Source organism: Balaenoptera musculus, chromosome 20 (assembly GCF_009873245.2).
Source record: "Balaenoptera musculus isolate JJ_BM4_2016_0621 chromosome 20, mBalMus1.pri.v3, whole genome shotgun sequence".
NCBI lineage: Eukaryota > Metazoa > Chordata > Mammalia > Artiodactyla > Balaenopteridae > Balaenoptera > Balaenoptera musculus.
Window position 1 is genome coordinate 23,809,806 of NC_045804.1, and position 13,513 is coordinate 23,823,318.

Here is a 13,513-nt window from a genome sequence, read left to right on the forward strand (position 1 = left end):
TTGTAGATAAACATAAGCCAGTTTGAACAATGATCATGTTCATTTAGGTAAATGGTAGGAGATTTCTGGCAATTAGTGGTATTTTGGGGCTTTATGTCTCCTTTCCCACATTCTTACGATTAAGTAGTACATTACAACAAAGCTACACAAACCAACGTCGGTTAGCAAGCTGCCATAAAGTCAGTCAGGACCTGTTTCTATGAGCTACAAGCTCAGCTGTCTGTCCCAAGTCAATTGATAAACATTATGTATAAAAGCTTCTTTCAAAGGTTGTCTTAATGATATTTGTCAATAGTTCTTGTAGGGCTGCCATAACAAAAGACCACAGACTGGGTGGCTTAAATTACAGAAATTAATTTTCTCACAGTTCTAAAGGCTGGAAAGTGCTGGCAGGTTTGGTTTCTTCTGAGACCGCTCTCCCTGGCTTGCAGGTGGCCGCCTTCTCTCTGTGTTCTCACAGGACCTTTTCTCTGTGCATGTTTGGGGAGAAAGAGCTCTGTTATCATTTCCTTTTCTTAAAAAAAGATACCAGTCCTATTGAGTTAGGACCCCATCTTTATGATCTCATCTAACCTTAATTACCTTTTTATTTTATTTTTATTTATTTATTTTTTTGGCTGTGCCACGCAGCTTGCAGGATCTTAGTTCCCCGACCAGGAATTGCACCCAGGCTCCAGCAGTGAAAGCTCCGAGTCCTAACCCTGGACCACCAGGGAATTCCCCTTAATTACCTTTTGAAAGCCCTGTTTACAAACATAGTTATATTGGTTAGGGGTTCAACATATGAATTTGGGTTGGACACAGTTCAGTCTGTAACAGTTGGGTGGGGAGACAAGAATTCTCCATGGGAACAAAAGCCGTGTGGCTTGACACATCCGATCCTGAAGGGTCTTGTAGGCCAGAGTAAGGACTCTCTCCCTCACTCCTTCCTTTCTTTCTTTCTGTCACGGGAAGCTGTTGAAGGGTTTTGAGCAGTCAGTCACTATCTGACTCCAGCCAGGTTACCATTTAAACACAGGGGAGCAGAGACTAGAGCAGAAACACTAGTCAGGAGATAATTGTAATAATCCAGGCAAGAGATGATGTCTTATATCAAGGTGGGAGTGATAGAAGTGGTAAAAAGTTGTCAGATTCTAGATTTATTTTGAAGGTAAACTGGACAGAATTTGCTGATGGATTGCAGTGTGGGAAAAGAGAAGAGCAAAAGGATAGTTGCAAGATTTTTGCCTGAGTAAGAAGATTATGGGAAAGAGCAGGTTTGGGAGAGAAAATCAGTTCGTTTTGACTTTGTAGACATCTTAGTGACATCATACTATGCATTGTTTTATATTTTTAAATTTCAGATATAGCAGTAATATTCAACATCCTTCCATTAAGTTCTAGGCACCATCTCATGTCAGCATTTATGATAATACTGCATTCATTTTAACAGTACCTTTAATTGTTGTATTTGAAAGACAGGTGTGTGAGGTCCTGTTCTACGCCCTTTTCAAATGAATAGTAACAATGGGTCAAAGGATATACACATTGCTTATTTTAATACATATCACCAACGTGACCTTCAAAAGAGTAATTCCAATTTATCCTCCAATGATGGCAATCATTTTTTCTTTCTTTCTTTCTTTCTTTTTTTTAAAAAATTATTTGTTTATTTTTTGGCTGCTTTGGGTCTTTGTTGCTGCACTCAGGCTTTCTCTAGTTGCGGCGAGCGGGAGCTACTCTTTGTTGCAGTGTGCAGGCTTCTCGTTGCGCTGGCTTCTCTTGTTGTGGAGCACGGGCTCTAGGTGCACAGGCTTCAGTAGTTGTAGCACGCGGGCTTAGCACTTGTGGCTCGCGGGCTCTAGAGTGCAGGCTCAGTAGTTGTGGCGCACGGGCTTAGTTGCTCCGCGGCATGTGGGATCTTCCCGGACCAGGGCTTGAACCCGTGTCCCCTGCATTGGCAGGCGGATTCTTAACCACTGCGCCACCAGGGAAGCCCTATTTCTTTTTATAATTCTCCAATCTGGTAACATTTTTTGCTCATCTCCCCATACATTTTAATGATGAATCAATACAGCTTATTTGTTATGGTTCTGAATAGTCTGTTTAAATCCTGCGCTATATGTTGAATTTATAGGAGTTGTTGGAGAACATAAAGAATGATGAGTATTCAAGCCAAGGAAAGTGCTTGTGTGAATGGGTACACATTATGTTTGGACTGGGGTGGGGTTGGGCTGTATACACAGTAAATTCATCAGGTCATAACTCCTCCCCAAAGGTAACCACTATCCTGACTTCTAACACGTTAGATTAGTTTTAGATTAGTTATGTATGTATTTGAACTTTGTATTCTTTTGCTTCTGCTTCTTTTCCTCAATATCCTGTTTGTGAGATTTGTCCATGATGTTGTGTACAGCAATAATTTCCTCATTCTCATTATTGTATAGTATTCCAGTACATGAATATTTATCCATTTTGCTGTTGGTGGATATTTGGGTTGATTCCAGGTTGGGGCACAAATAGTGCTGCTTTGAGCATTGTCTTAAATGCCTTTTGGTGGACACATAGACATATTTCATAGTAATGAACTTGTTTTGTCATAAGGTTGACAAATATTAACTTTCTTAAATCTCGCCAGTTTTCAAATTGGGTGTACCAATTTATACTCCCACCAGCAGTGTATAAAAGTTCCTTACCAGAACTTGTTCCTTACCAACACTGTTTTTCATTTTAGCTATTCTGACAGGTATGTAGTGGTGTTGCATTTTGTTTTTTTACTTTTTTGTTTGTTTGTTTGTTTTTTTGCCACACCACCTGGCTTATGGGATCTTAGTTCCCCGACCAGGGATCAAACTTGGGCCCTCGGCAGTGAGAGCGCAGAGTTCTAACCATTGGACCACCTGGGAATTCCCACATTTTGGTTTTAATATGCATTTCATCATGATTAATAAAGTTGGGTACATATTTTACTTGGCAGTTTGATACCTTTGAGTTGTAGTATCCATGATTAGGTTCTTTCCAGACAGAGGGGGTTTTATTTCAAGTAATAAAGGAGTACCCTCTATACTTTTTTTCCCCAAAGTGAAATTTTAAAGTAGACTCCAATGTATAAAACAAATTAAAAGGAGTATTTCTTGAGAGACAGAATACCATGGTAATTAAAAGCTGATTCTGGATCTAGTCTCTTCCATTAGGAATTGTAGTTTTGCCATTTACTAACTTTGTGAATTTGGGCAAGTTACTTAACCCCTATTTACTTCAGTTTCCTTATCTCTAAAATGAAATGTATTAAACTTTCATCATAAGGTTAATGTCAGGCTCAAGTTAGTTAATATAAAGTACGTAGGACAGTGCATGTTACATAACAAGTACTATATAATGTTAGCTGTTAGTAGTAGTGGTGGTGATGGTGATATAAATTTATCTTATGAATTTATACCAAGTTAGTTGACAAGAGTAATGGGGCTCTACTGTTGAGCACAAATTTGAAATTGAGGGTTATGGATGATAGTTGCAATTTTATTTTAGTCTCAGCCTCTAATTTTTTGTTTTGGTTGCACAATACCAGGAAAATTTTGATTCACACAGATGAGCAATTAAAAATACTTATGGTTCACCCAGTAGTTTTAGGATTATGCTTTTAGATTAATATAATTGGTAAGTTGCTTGGATTTTCTGTCTTTAAATAAAAATCACAGAAGCTGCACTAAAATTTATTATGGTTTCAGTATCTGTTGTGTTATCGCAAAACAGCTGCCTTATATGTTTGCTTTTTATTGCTTTCAGCCACAAGATAAGATGAGCAGCACATGTCCTCAAGCCTTGCCTGGCACGATAAAGTGTGACTCTATGGATACTGTAGTGTATTTACTCACTGTTGCAAATTTAACGAGCCAACACATAGGCTTGATTAGAAACAAATCAAAAGTCAGAGCTACAGATTTCCTAATTAATGGCATATTTTCAATATATTCAAACAAAGCTACACAAACCAAAAATGAGTTTACCAGGCAGCACAAGTTATGTGATATATGGTGTCTGGTGTGTTAATATTAGGCATATGAAAACATTCATGCGTGTGCTGTTATAGTTCATAGTAGTTACTTCTACAGCCAGCTGACACAGTCACTGGCTGTCACTTACAAACAGCCTTGCATGTTTGTAGCTAGCTGACCCTTATACCAAGAGACCATTTCCAACTGCTGTCATGCTTTCAGACAGACTTAAATGAGTATCTTGACAAGCTCCTTTAGCGCCAGCTTTACTTCTCCCCAGCAGACTGTCACCCACTGCTCCTTAGCCAGTATGGGCTCCTCCAGGCTGGCTGGTCTCCCCTCTTCCTTGCCACCTCCACTGTTTTGTGTTCCTTTCTCTGTGATAACAGTGCCTGCCTGCTCTACTGTCATCACTATCTATCTTGGGTACTGTAATTTCTTCGTGGTCCTGCTTGGATTCCATCTTCTCAAAATCATTCCTCTCTGATACCATTCTTTCCTGTGAAATCCTGTTCTGACATTCTATATCTCAGGATCTTAAAACTTTTTTTTAAAGTATCAAAGTTGTGCTCCATGAGCCACATAGTGGCTCACACAAACTCCATCAGCAGAGGGAGCTAAATAAAAGAAGATGAGTCCCTGAAATTAAGACCTGAAGTAGAGAAAGTACTTATAAATAGTGACATGTTCACATACTGCTCAGTAGTGAAAAAGAGCTGGAATAATATCAGAAATCAATGATTTGGACCCTAGTCCCAGGTTAAAACTTCTGTGAGGAGATTTGTAAAGTGTTTTTCCAAGAGGTAATTCTATATCATGTTAAAAACCTACTTAGATGGGGATGACCTGATAAACATATACATATTAGGAGAAGCAATCAGATGTTTAGTTTTTTAAAAAATTCTGTTTATTCCCTCTCCAAAACTTTCATTAAGGATGATGAAATGAGATCACTAGCTTTGTGAAGAATTTCATATGGAGCGATGAGTCCTGAAGTTATCAAGGATTATGGATAACCCATTCCAAGTTTTAAAGATAGAATTTTCAAGTAAATTTCTTATATTTTGTTTTGATTAAGTGTATGTATCTTAATTTCAGTTAGCAGACTTGAAGAAAGAGAAGCAGAACTGAAGAAGGAATATAATGCATTACATCAAAGACACACAGAGGTGGGTTTCTAGGTTGTTCTTACCATGCTAATATTGAGATAAAGAAATTAACCTTAGAAAATGTGTCTTAATTTCTCTTTGAAAATCAGCTAGTATAATCCTTGGGGATTATTTTGAGAAGACTTTAAATTTCATGTAGCATGTACTTAGTTACCAAATGTTGACTTTTAATGTCCTTTATCTGGCATTAACTTTTCATGTGGTGAATTAGTGTGCCACAGAATAATGTAATTATTAAGGCAGTTCCAATACTTGTGTCTTTGGCTGGTTAAGTAAAAACTTAATGTGTGCATGATAAAAAGTATACGTGATACTAATATGAGAGAATTGATATAATTTGTTTTGTTACCTGTTGGGAAATGATGGATTGGTAAATTATTGGTCAGAGTCTCTACATTTATAATACAGTATAAAGGACATATTTGCATCAAGCTCATAACAAATAACAAATTATAATGTCTTAAAATGACTCTAAAACAGGTTTTCTGCATGAAATTTCAGTATTTTAGATGAACTCTAGCACATAATCTCTTCAAAGCAATTTAGAAAATGTACTTGAGGGTTTTTTAACCTTCTTTTTATGATTCTCTGTCAGCCTCTTATATATTTCCTTTGTTTCTTTCTATCTCCTTAATGTGAAAATTGTTTCTGTGTATCATGGTCATTCTGGGGTTCACATACCTAAATAAATAGAATTTTCATAGATGCATGCACTGTTACCTGAAAAAAATAATTGCTCTCTTTCCCTTTCTAGTCCTGTCTTTCCCATGATACAGATGGTTCCAGTCTTCAGCTTCCATTTTCCTTTCACTAGTTTGGGCGATCTCTTATCCTGCCTCTGGTAGGGACCTATATTGTTGCTTTTAAGGAATGTAAAACCCCACTGCACTCAGTTTCATTTGCTTTGGAGAGTAGTGTGCTTAACACTTTCTTGGGGAGGTGTTGGCATTTCTTCCTGACATGTGAGGTTTGATTATTACTGTTTTAACTTACATAACCACACACTAAGCATGAAGTGTCACAGAATTGATATTTAGTGGTGGAGGAAAAAGATTGGCCACAGAGGGCTGGAACCATAGAGCTCTTGGAAAACAGGAACAGCTTACACAGCAGCCTTTTCAGTATGTAAAAAATAACCACATTTTAATAAGACGGTATTTGGTAGATATTAAGACTGTTAAAGAACAATCGATTGTTAAAGGTCTGTTGTTGGTTCTTTTCACACCATTCAATTCAGTGCCTGAACAATGCCCTGTACTGGTAGTGCTTATCAATGCTGATAATTATAAGCATGTTTGGGGGAATAGGTTTATGTGCCATAAGTAGTTGATAGTGATGAATAATGAATAGTCATTTTGTTTTTTCATTGAAGTTTTAACCTTTGTAATAGTTGAGGATTGTTAAATTGAAATATGTATAAAATATGCGGTCTAGAAAAAAAATCATTGTAAAGTGAAATTTCATATTTTCTCTCATATACGTATTTAGCAAAAGTGAAGATGTGTTCCAGCAGAAAAAGCAATCTGACATCTTAATTTCAAATGAAAAGATATAATAATTTTTCTATTTCTGTTCCTTCAGAGAAGGACAGCCCAGGAAGAAGAAAAGATCTCAGGAAAATCCTAAATACCAAGGCAGAGATTTGGGTCTCTCTAGTAACCAAGGCAGATCTCACATGTAGCTTTTTCATAGGGTCCCCACCCTTAGTCATAAGCAGCTTCTATCCTCTGCCCTGATAGGCTCTCTGTATTTCGTTCTGCCTCAAGGAAGGTTTATATAACACAGATATGGCTGCTTTAAAATGTGGGTCTTTTCTATTCTAGCCCACATTTTTCTGTGTTTATACAGCTGTACTAGAAATACAATTCAATTAGCAATTATAAATAGCTATCCAATGCTAAAGAACTAGGTGTCCTTTAAAGGTAAATTCTGAAAACCTTCAGGGAAAGGAAGTCTGAAGGATTTAACCTTAATCTTTCCACTGTTACTTCTAACTAAGGTAACCTTTGTTATAGGCTACAAAAAAGTTGTTTAAAAGCACTTTTATCAAAAGCATTGTTTGCTGCTTAAGGGAAATCTCTGGCTCTTTTTGTAATGTGAATAACTGTTCTCTAATTAATTTCAAAATTTTATACACATTACTGAATTTGCTTGAAAGAAGACATACCTTGAAGAGGGCATTGGAGGAGATATACATACTCTTATATTTAACACTAAAAACTTGAACCCCGGTCTTACATCAGGGACTGTTTAAATGCATTTTCATCTCGTCCTCTGAGTAAATTCTTATCATCCACCCCCATTTTACAGAGTGAAGCTTAGAAAGAGAAGATGGAGTGATTTGTCCCAAATGCCATGCTAGTATGTGACTGGATTTGAACCTGGGTCTGTCTGATTCCCTTGCCTGAATTTTCAATAATGCTTTTAGGTTATGAAACACATGGACGTTAAATGCACTAGAAAATTTTCTTTGCCTCTTTGTTTTATGCCATCTCAACCACTTTAAGAATAGTGGCTTGGTGGATGTACTTATAGGATTTTGAGCTGCGTATGGAAGGATTCGAGGCCAACAGAATTAAAAGGATTCATGCCACTTGTCTTCAAAACCTCTATTTTTGCCTTGCTTTTCTAATAACTATTGCCTTGCATTTCAGTTTTAGCCAAAGTTGACAGTCAACCTCTGCTGTGAAGATTTCTCTAAGTGGGAGGGGAGTTGGGATGTTCTAAACAGTGTGCTTGGGACCCTTCTTCATGACTCCAGCTACTTGTTGCTGAATTGACTCCTGGATATGTGTGAATTAGTGTGCATACCTGAGAAAATTGAGAGTTGCCATTCTGAGATAAGGAGGGATGGGGCTGGTGGACCCAATAGTAGGTTATATAAAGCATATCCTATTTTACTCTACCTCTCTTTTCTACCTGGCAGCATTGCCCCCTACTCAGTTTTTTATTAAAAAAACCAGAGCTACTTTGTGAAACCCTGTAATTAAAACTTAAATTTTTATGTACAATTTATTATTTCTATTTTTTTGTGCATATATAGAATATAGTGCGTATTTTATTTCAGACATCAGGAAATGCTTTAGGATGTGGGGTTTTCATGTGGGTGTGAGGAAGAAAGGACAATGAGCTTATTGCCTGCCTCCAGAATTGACTGAAAGGGCAGATACACCATGAGTCCTATAATGCTTAACTACTCTGATGACTGAGTCAGATGGACCTGAGTTCTGGCCACAAAGCCAACTAGCTGACAGTTAGAGCACAGTTAATCATTAACTAGCTGGTCAAGTTGGGCAAGTTATTTTAACCTCCTTAAACTGGAGTTTATCTAGAAAATCATATTGTTGTTGTGAGGATTAATTGAAACAATGTACATGCACTGGCTGATTTGTAGTTGGTGCTCAATAAATATTAGCTGCCATTTTGTTGTTGTTGTTCTGTCCTATTAAGTGTTAAATTGGGTTAAAACCAATTTCATTATATAGACCATTTTGGAAAGTCAGAAATAGTTACTTGGGTCAGTCATTTGAAGAAGGTTTGGAATTCAACATCTTCTAAATTAAAAAATTTTTAACGTATTCATTTAAGACAAGAATCAATCTATAGAATGCACTATTTGGGGTAGAACTGATTCTACCTAATTCAGTAGATTCTATTTGGGTAGAACTATATCTTTGCATTTTATTTAATCTTTTTATTTGTCTATATTGAATAAATATCAATAGATCATTATAAAAGCAGTCTAGGGGAGATTTCTATTCATTTGAATGCTTAAAGAAACTTAGATTCTTCCATTTGAATGAATCAAATTCATATAATCACTCTCCATTATAAAAGAATTTGACTTAGATTTTCTAAAATCTTTTGAAAATTTAAATTGATACCTATTTGGCCCAACCATCACTTTGTTATACTAGTCTCATTTAAATTTTTTCCCTTAAAGTTTTCCCTGATACAAGAAGGAAACAGCTCATTATTTCTGATTCACTGACACAAAGACAAAAACTGTATTTCTGCAAAACTGTTCTTTACATGGTGGTAAAGAGAAAATCTTTAAATTTAAAAGTTTTAAAAATGCTTTCATATACCATATCCATGTGATTCTGTATTCATTTTTCCTTGTCTGATACATTTCTTATTTGGGCTAGTTTTAATTGGGGAACAGTCTGATTGATTCTTTTATATTTGATTTGATAGAATTACCCATCTTAATCCATGCATCAGAGTTCATCTTTTTGTTTATTTGAAGTAAATAACAGTTTCAAATTGATTTACATACTTCTTAATTTTTGTATATGCATGCATGCCAAGTAAAATTTTCACAACAAAAGCATACTTTAAAAAAATATATTTATTGGGCTTCCCTGGTGGCGCAGTGGTTGAGAATCTGCCTGCCAATGCAGGGGACATGGGTTCGAGCCCTGGTCTGGGAAGATCCCACATGCCGCGGAGCAACTAGGCCCATGAGCCACAATTGCTGAGCCTGCGCGTCTGGAGCCTGTGCTCCACAACAAGAGAGGCCGCGATAGTGAGAGGCCCGCGCACCGTGATGAAGAGTGGCCCCCACTTGCCGCAACTAGAGAAAGCCCTCGCACAGAAACGAAGACCCAACACAGCCATAAATAAATAAATAAATAAAATTAAAGTTAAAAAAAAAATCTGGATTTCTAAAAAAGATATATATATATATATATATATATATATATATATATATATATATATATATATTTATCTGGCCACACTGGGCCACTGCGGGATCCCAGTTCGCCGACCAGGGATCGAACCCTGGCCACAGCAGTGAAAGCGCCAAATCCTAACCACTAGACCACCAGGGAACTCCCAACAAAAGCATGCTTTTTAAAAATAAATTTTAAAAAATTGTTTTAAATTTTGTTTCTTTCAGTAGTTATCCTTTTAATATGCTACAATGCATATTTTATGTTATATTGAGATTGAAACCCATCTTCATACAGCTAAAGGTTAGCAACTTTCAAAGCTATTCCATGCTATAGTTTTAAGAATTCTAGGAATATTCACCTTTTCTTGCCTACTCTTAATATTTACATTTCTTTAAACTGCTAACATAACTTTTCTTACTCATTTTTTTCTTATTCGTATCGCATCAGTATCTAGCAAAGGCTTTATCATTGAAATTTGTTGCATTTTACATGTTTTAATGACAGATTTGGGGTTCTTAAAAGTGGAACTGTAGGTTATAAGAATCAATCAGACTGTAGAATTTCTTGATGGGTTATATACTTGATATTCTTGAAGTTTTCACTTCCATATTCAGCTTGTCTGTCTTATAGTTCCTTATCTAAGACTCAAAGTGCTCTGATTTTTCATTTGTTTTAGTTTGCTGCTATTATTATATAATTATATTAAGTAATGCTTCCAGTAAATTAGCAGTCAAGCAAAGGAGAGAATATTTTAGCATTCTTTGAACTAAATCTGTAGACAAAAGAAATAAACATCTTGGTATTAAATTGAAAATGATCTTTACTCTGTGAATCCTTTATAAAATGGAAAAAATAAGGGTATGATTTCTTCTTAAGTTTCATGTTAATTTTTGTTGTTTCCCATTTTAGTAATGGATTTCTCAAATGCCCTCTATATCACCTTTAACCAGTAATCTCTTGTCAATTCCTTCAATGTCTATATCCTAATTTGTGTTATTTATGTCAAAATTATTTAATAGCATTACCATTTACATGGTAAAAAATTGTTTTTGCTATGCTAAGCAAGATGTTGGCTACTTTTGTGGACACTAGCATCCTTAAATGTAAGCATTTGCATATTCCTTTGCCGTTAAAAGAAAATTTCATCCTTAATATTCTTTTACATGGAACTGTAGTCTGATAAATAAGATATTTATATTAAAAGGTTTCCCTTGCTGTAACAGTATGTTTTTATTCCAGGTATTAGTCTTAAAATTTTGTGTATTCTTTTCTTTCTTCAAAATAGATGATCCATAATTATATGGAACACTTAGAAAGAACAAAACTTCATCAGCTCTCAGGGGGTGATCAACTAGAGTCCACAGCTCATAGCAGAATTAGGTAAGCTTTTTAATACATTTTTGCTTTGGGAAAAAGCGAAATAAAGTAATCTATTTGTTTCTGTTTCTCTCTGTTCTTTAATCCTGGAACAATAGTTAAGCTGATTCAAAAAGTTCTCTACTGTAGTTGGAATGCTACAGGAGAGAGTAGCATGGAAAAACAGAACAGCTTTCACTAATGAAGAGGTAAATTGTGAGCCATGCTATATGGCAACATATCGAGGTATTTTGATTGATTTCTGATATGTAATGAAGATTACACTAGGTTTAAAATTGTCTGATTTGTGAGAATGCTGAAAAATTTTCATTTCTCCTGTATAATTGGTTTAAAAGTTCTTTTTGCTACAGAGAGGCATGCTTGAAAGGGTTAGCTAGCTAAGACTTCTGTTTGATGTAGGAGTGTGAATAAATTATGTAGATCTCCAAGCATTGTAGCCAATGAGCTAAGCCAGGACTCTTAGCGGAGAGGAAAACAGTTAATAGGCTTGCCGTTGCTCTGGATTGCTGCATAAATGCTAGGAGCAGCAGCTCTATGGTTATGAGGTGGGGAGAGCGGGATGACGTCATCGCTTCGGAGCTGCTGCAGGATGGAGTGGAAAGCTGCTGCTGATGGCATTGTTTTTGTGGCAGCAACTGAATGACAGATCCTCACTACAAAGATACCCCTTTGGCCCCCGTGTAGGCCTCCTGGTTCCGGTGTTTCACCATGCCAGCACAGCGCCATGAGTCCTGGATGCATGCTGCTGTTTGTGTTTGGCTTTGTTGGCGGGGCGGTGGTCATTAATTCTGCTATCTTAGTGTCTCTCTCTGTTTTGCTGCTTGTGCACTTTTCTATTTCTACCGGAGTGCCAGCTCTGACGCAGAACCTACCAAGGATACTCAGGTACTTTAGTCTCTCTTAGAAGTCCCTGTTTAGTTGGTTTTTCTTGAATTTTTAGCTTCACGGGTCTTCTTTGTAACCATTTCTTTTGCAGATTGAAACAATGGAAAATGGACTGAAGCTGAGATTTCATTTCTTATTTATAGTAATTTATGGGCTATCACTTAGGGATACGGCTTGGTGTTTGGAAAGCACTGACTTAAGAAAAAGATTTTCAGATTGTACTTATACACAAGTACAAGATCAGTGTGGTCTTGTTTTAAGCAGTGTTCAAAGAGTAAAGGGAGAGCAGGAGTCGAGCATTGGGTCTAAATTTACACAGTCTCTTCGTTTAGTATCTGAGTATTTAGGAGCAAATAATCTTTTATGGTGGGACTTGTAGTTGATTAGACGCAGGCCATAGGTGTTTATTTTGTTCCAACTATCCTTTGACTGATGGAGGTTCAGGCATCCTTTTTGCAGTTTTTGCAATTTTTGATAGCAGCTCATGGGAACTGACAACTTAAATATTTTCGTCCTAAAACAAAATATATTTTAAAGCGAAAGGATTTAAACCTTTAGGGCAAGGAATTCATTTTTTTCCCCCAATTATTTACACATCAAAGTTATGAAAGCTTTACAGAGGCTATTCACTATTGTTTTGTCAGATGTTGCCTTTTCTTTGTAGACTTGGGTGACAAATATCCATGCCCGGTTGTGGGGGTAGTCATTAATCTCTGTAGCTTTTCTGCTCTTCACTCTACTTGCACGCTCTAAGAACCATCTTCTATATTTTAGAGATTTAATGTTTTGGTTTCTTTTGTTTTCTAATTCATCAAACTAAAATTATCTGATTTGTTGAGATTTTTGCTTTATGCGTCGTTTTAAATGAGGGTTCATAGTGTATAGCTTTTTATAAGTGTTTACTTAAAACTCAACTCCTAATTGTGGACTTACAGTAAGGTGAATTAAAGTAGTAAATTCCCTCAATGTGTTCTTTTTTTATTCATAGGTCCATTCATGTTCAACATTAGTTTAAGGTCCAAAAATTAAATTTCAATTATGGTCTTAAAACTAGGTACTTGGTCATTTTTTTTCCCTGATTTTATAAAAATCGGGAGCAAATCTTATTACTTGGGTATATTTTAAGACATAAAGGATTTGTATATATGTATATATAGGCTTTTAGGAAATTGAAAAATACCTTGACTCAAGAGTATCTAGACTATTAAAATAAGATTAGTCTCAAAGGGCTGTCTTAGGTTTCCGTTCCATTTAAGATGCCAGTGCTGTGCTGTGCCATGCAGTGCTGTGCAGTGGGTAAGAGGTTTGGAGTTGGACTGGCTGGCTACAAATGCTCTGCCACATGCGAGCTGTGGGGTCTTTGGCAAGGTGCTTACTCTCTGTGCCAGAGTTTCCTCCTCTGAGGTTCTTACCCCATTGGGTCATTTTA

The 13,513-nt window shown here is 36.4% G+C and overlaps 1 protein-coding gene across 11 annotated transcripts in view; it reads left to right on the plus strand.

Moving 5' to 3' along the window:
• The window catches only part of SPAG9 (sperm associated antigen 9), a 155,629-nt gene that overhangs the window by 74,636 nt on the left and 67,480 nt on the right, over positions 1 to 13,513 (plus strand). For 9 of the 11 annotated variants that reach the window (XM_036838218.1, XM_036838220.1, XM_036838219.1 and 6 more), the window contains 2 exons: positions 5,073 to 5,143; positions 11,108 to 11,202. In XM_036838218.1, the coding sequence (XP_036694113.1) occupies positions 5,073 to 5,143; positions 11,108 to 11,202 (166 nt within the window). Of the gene's footprint in view, positions 1 to 5,072; positions 5,144 to 11,107; positions 11,203 to 11,646; positions 12,085 to 13,513 lie in introns of those variants that run through there. The other 2 variants (XM_036838226.1, XM_036838228.1) reach the window with 1 other exon arrangement.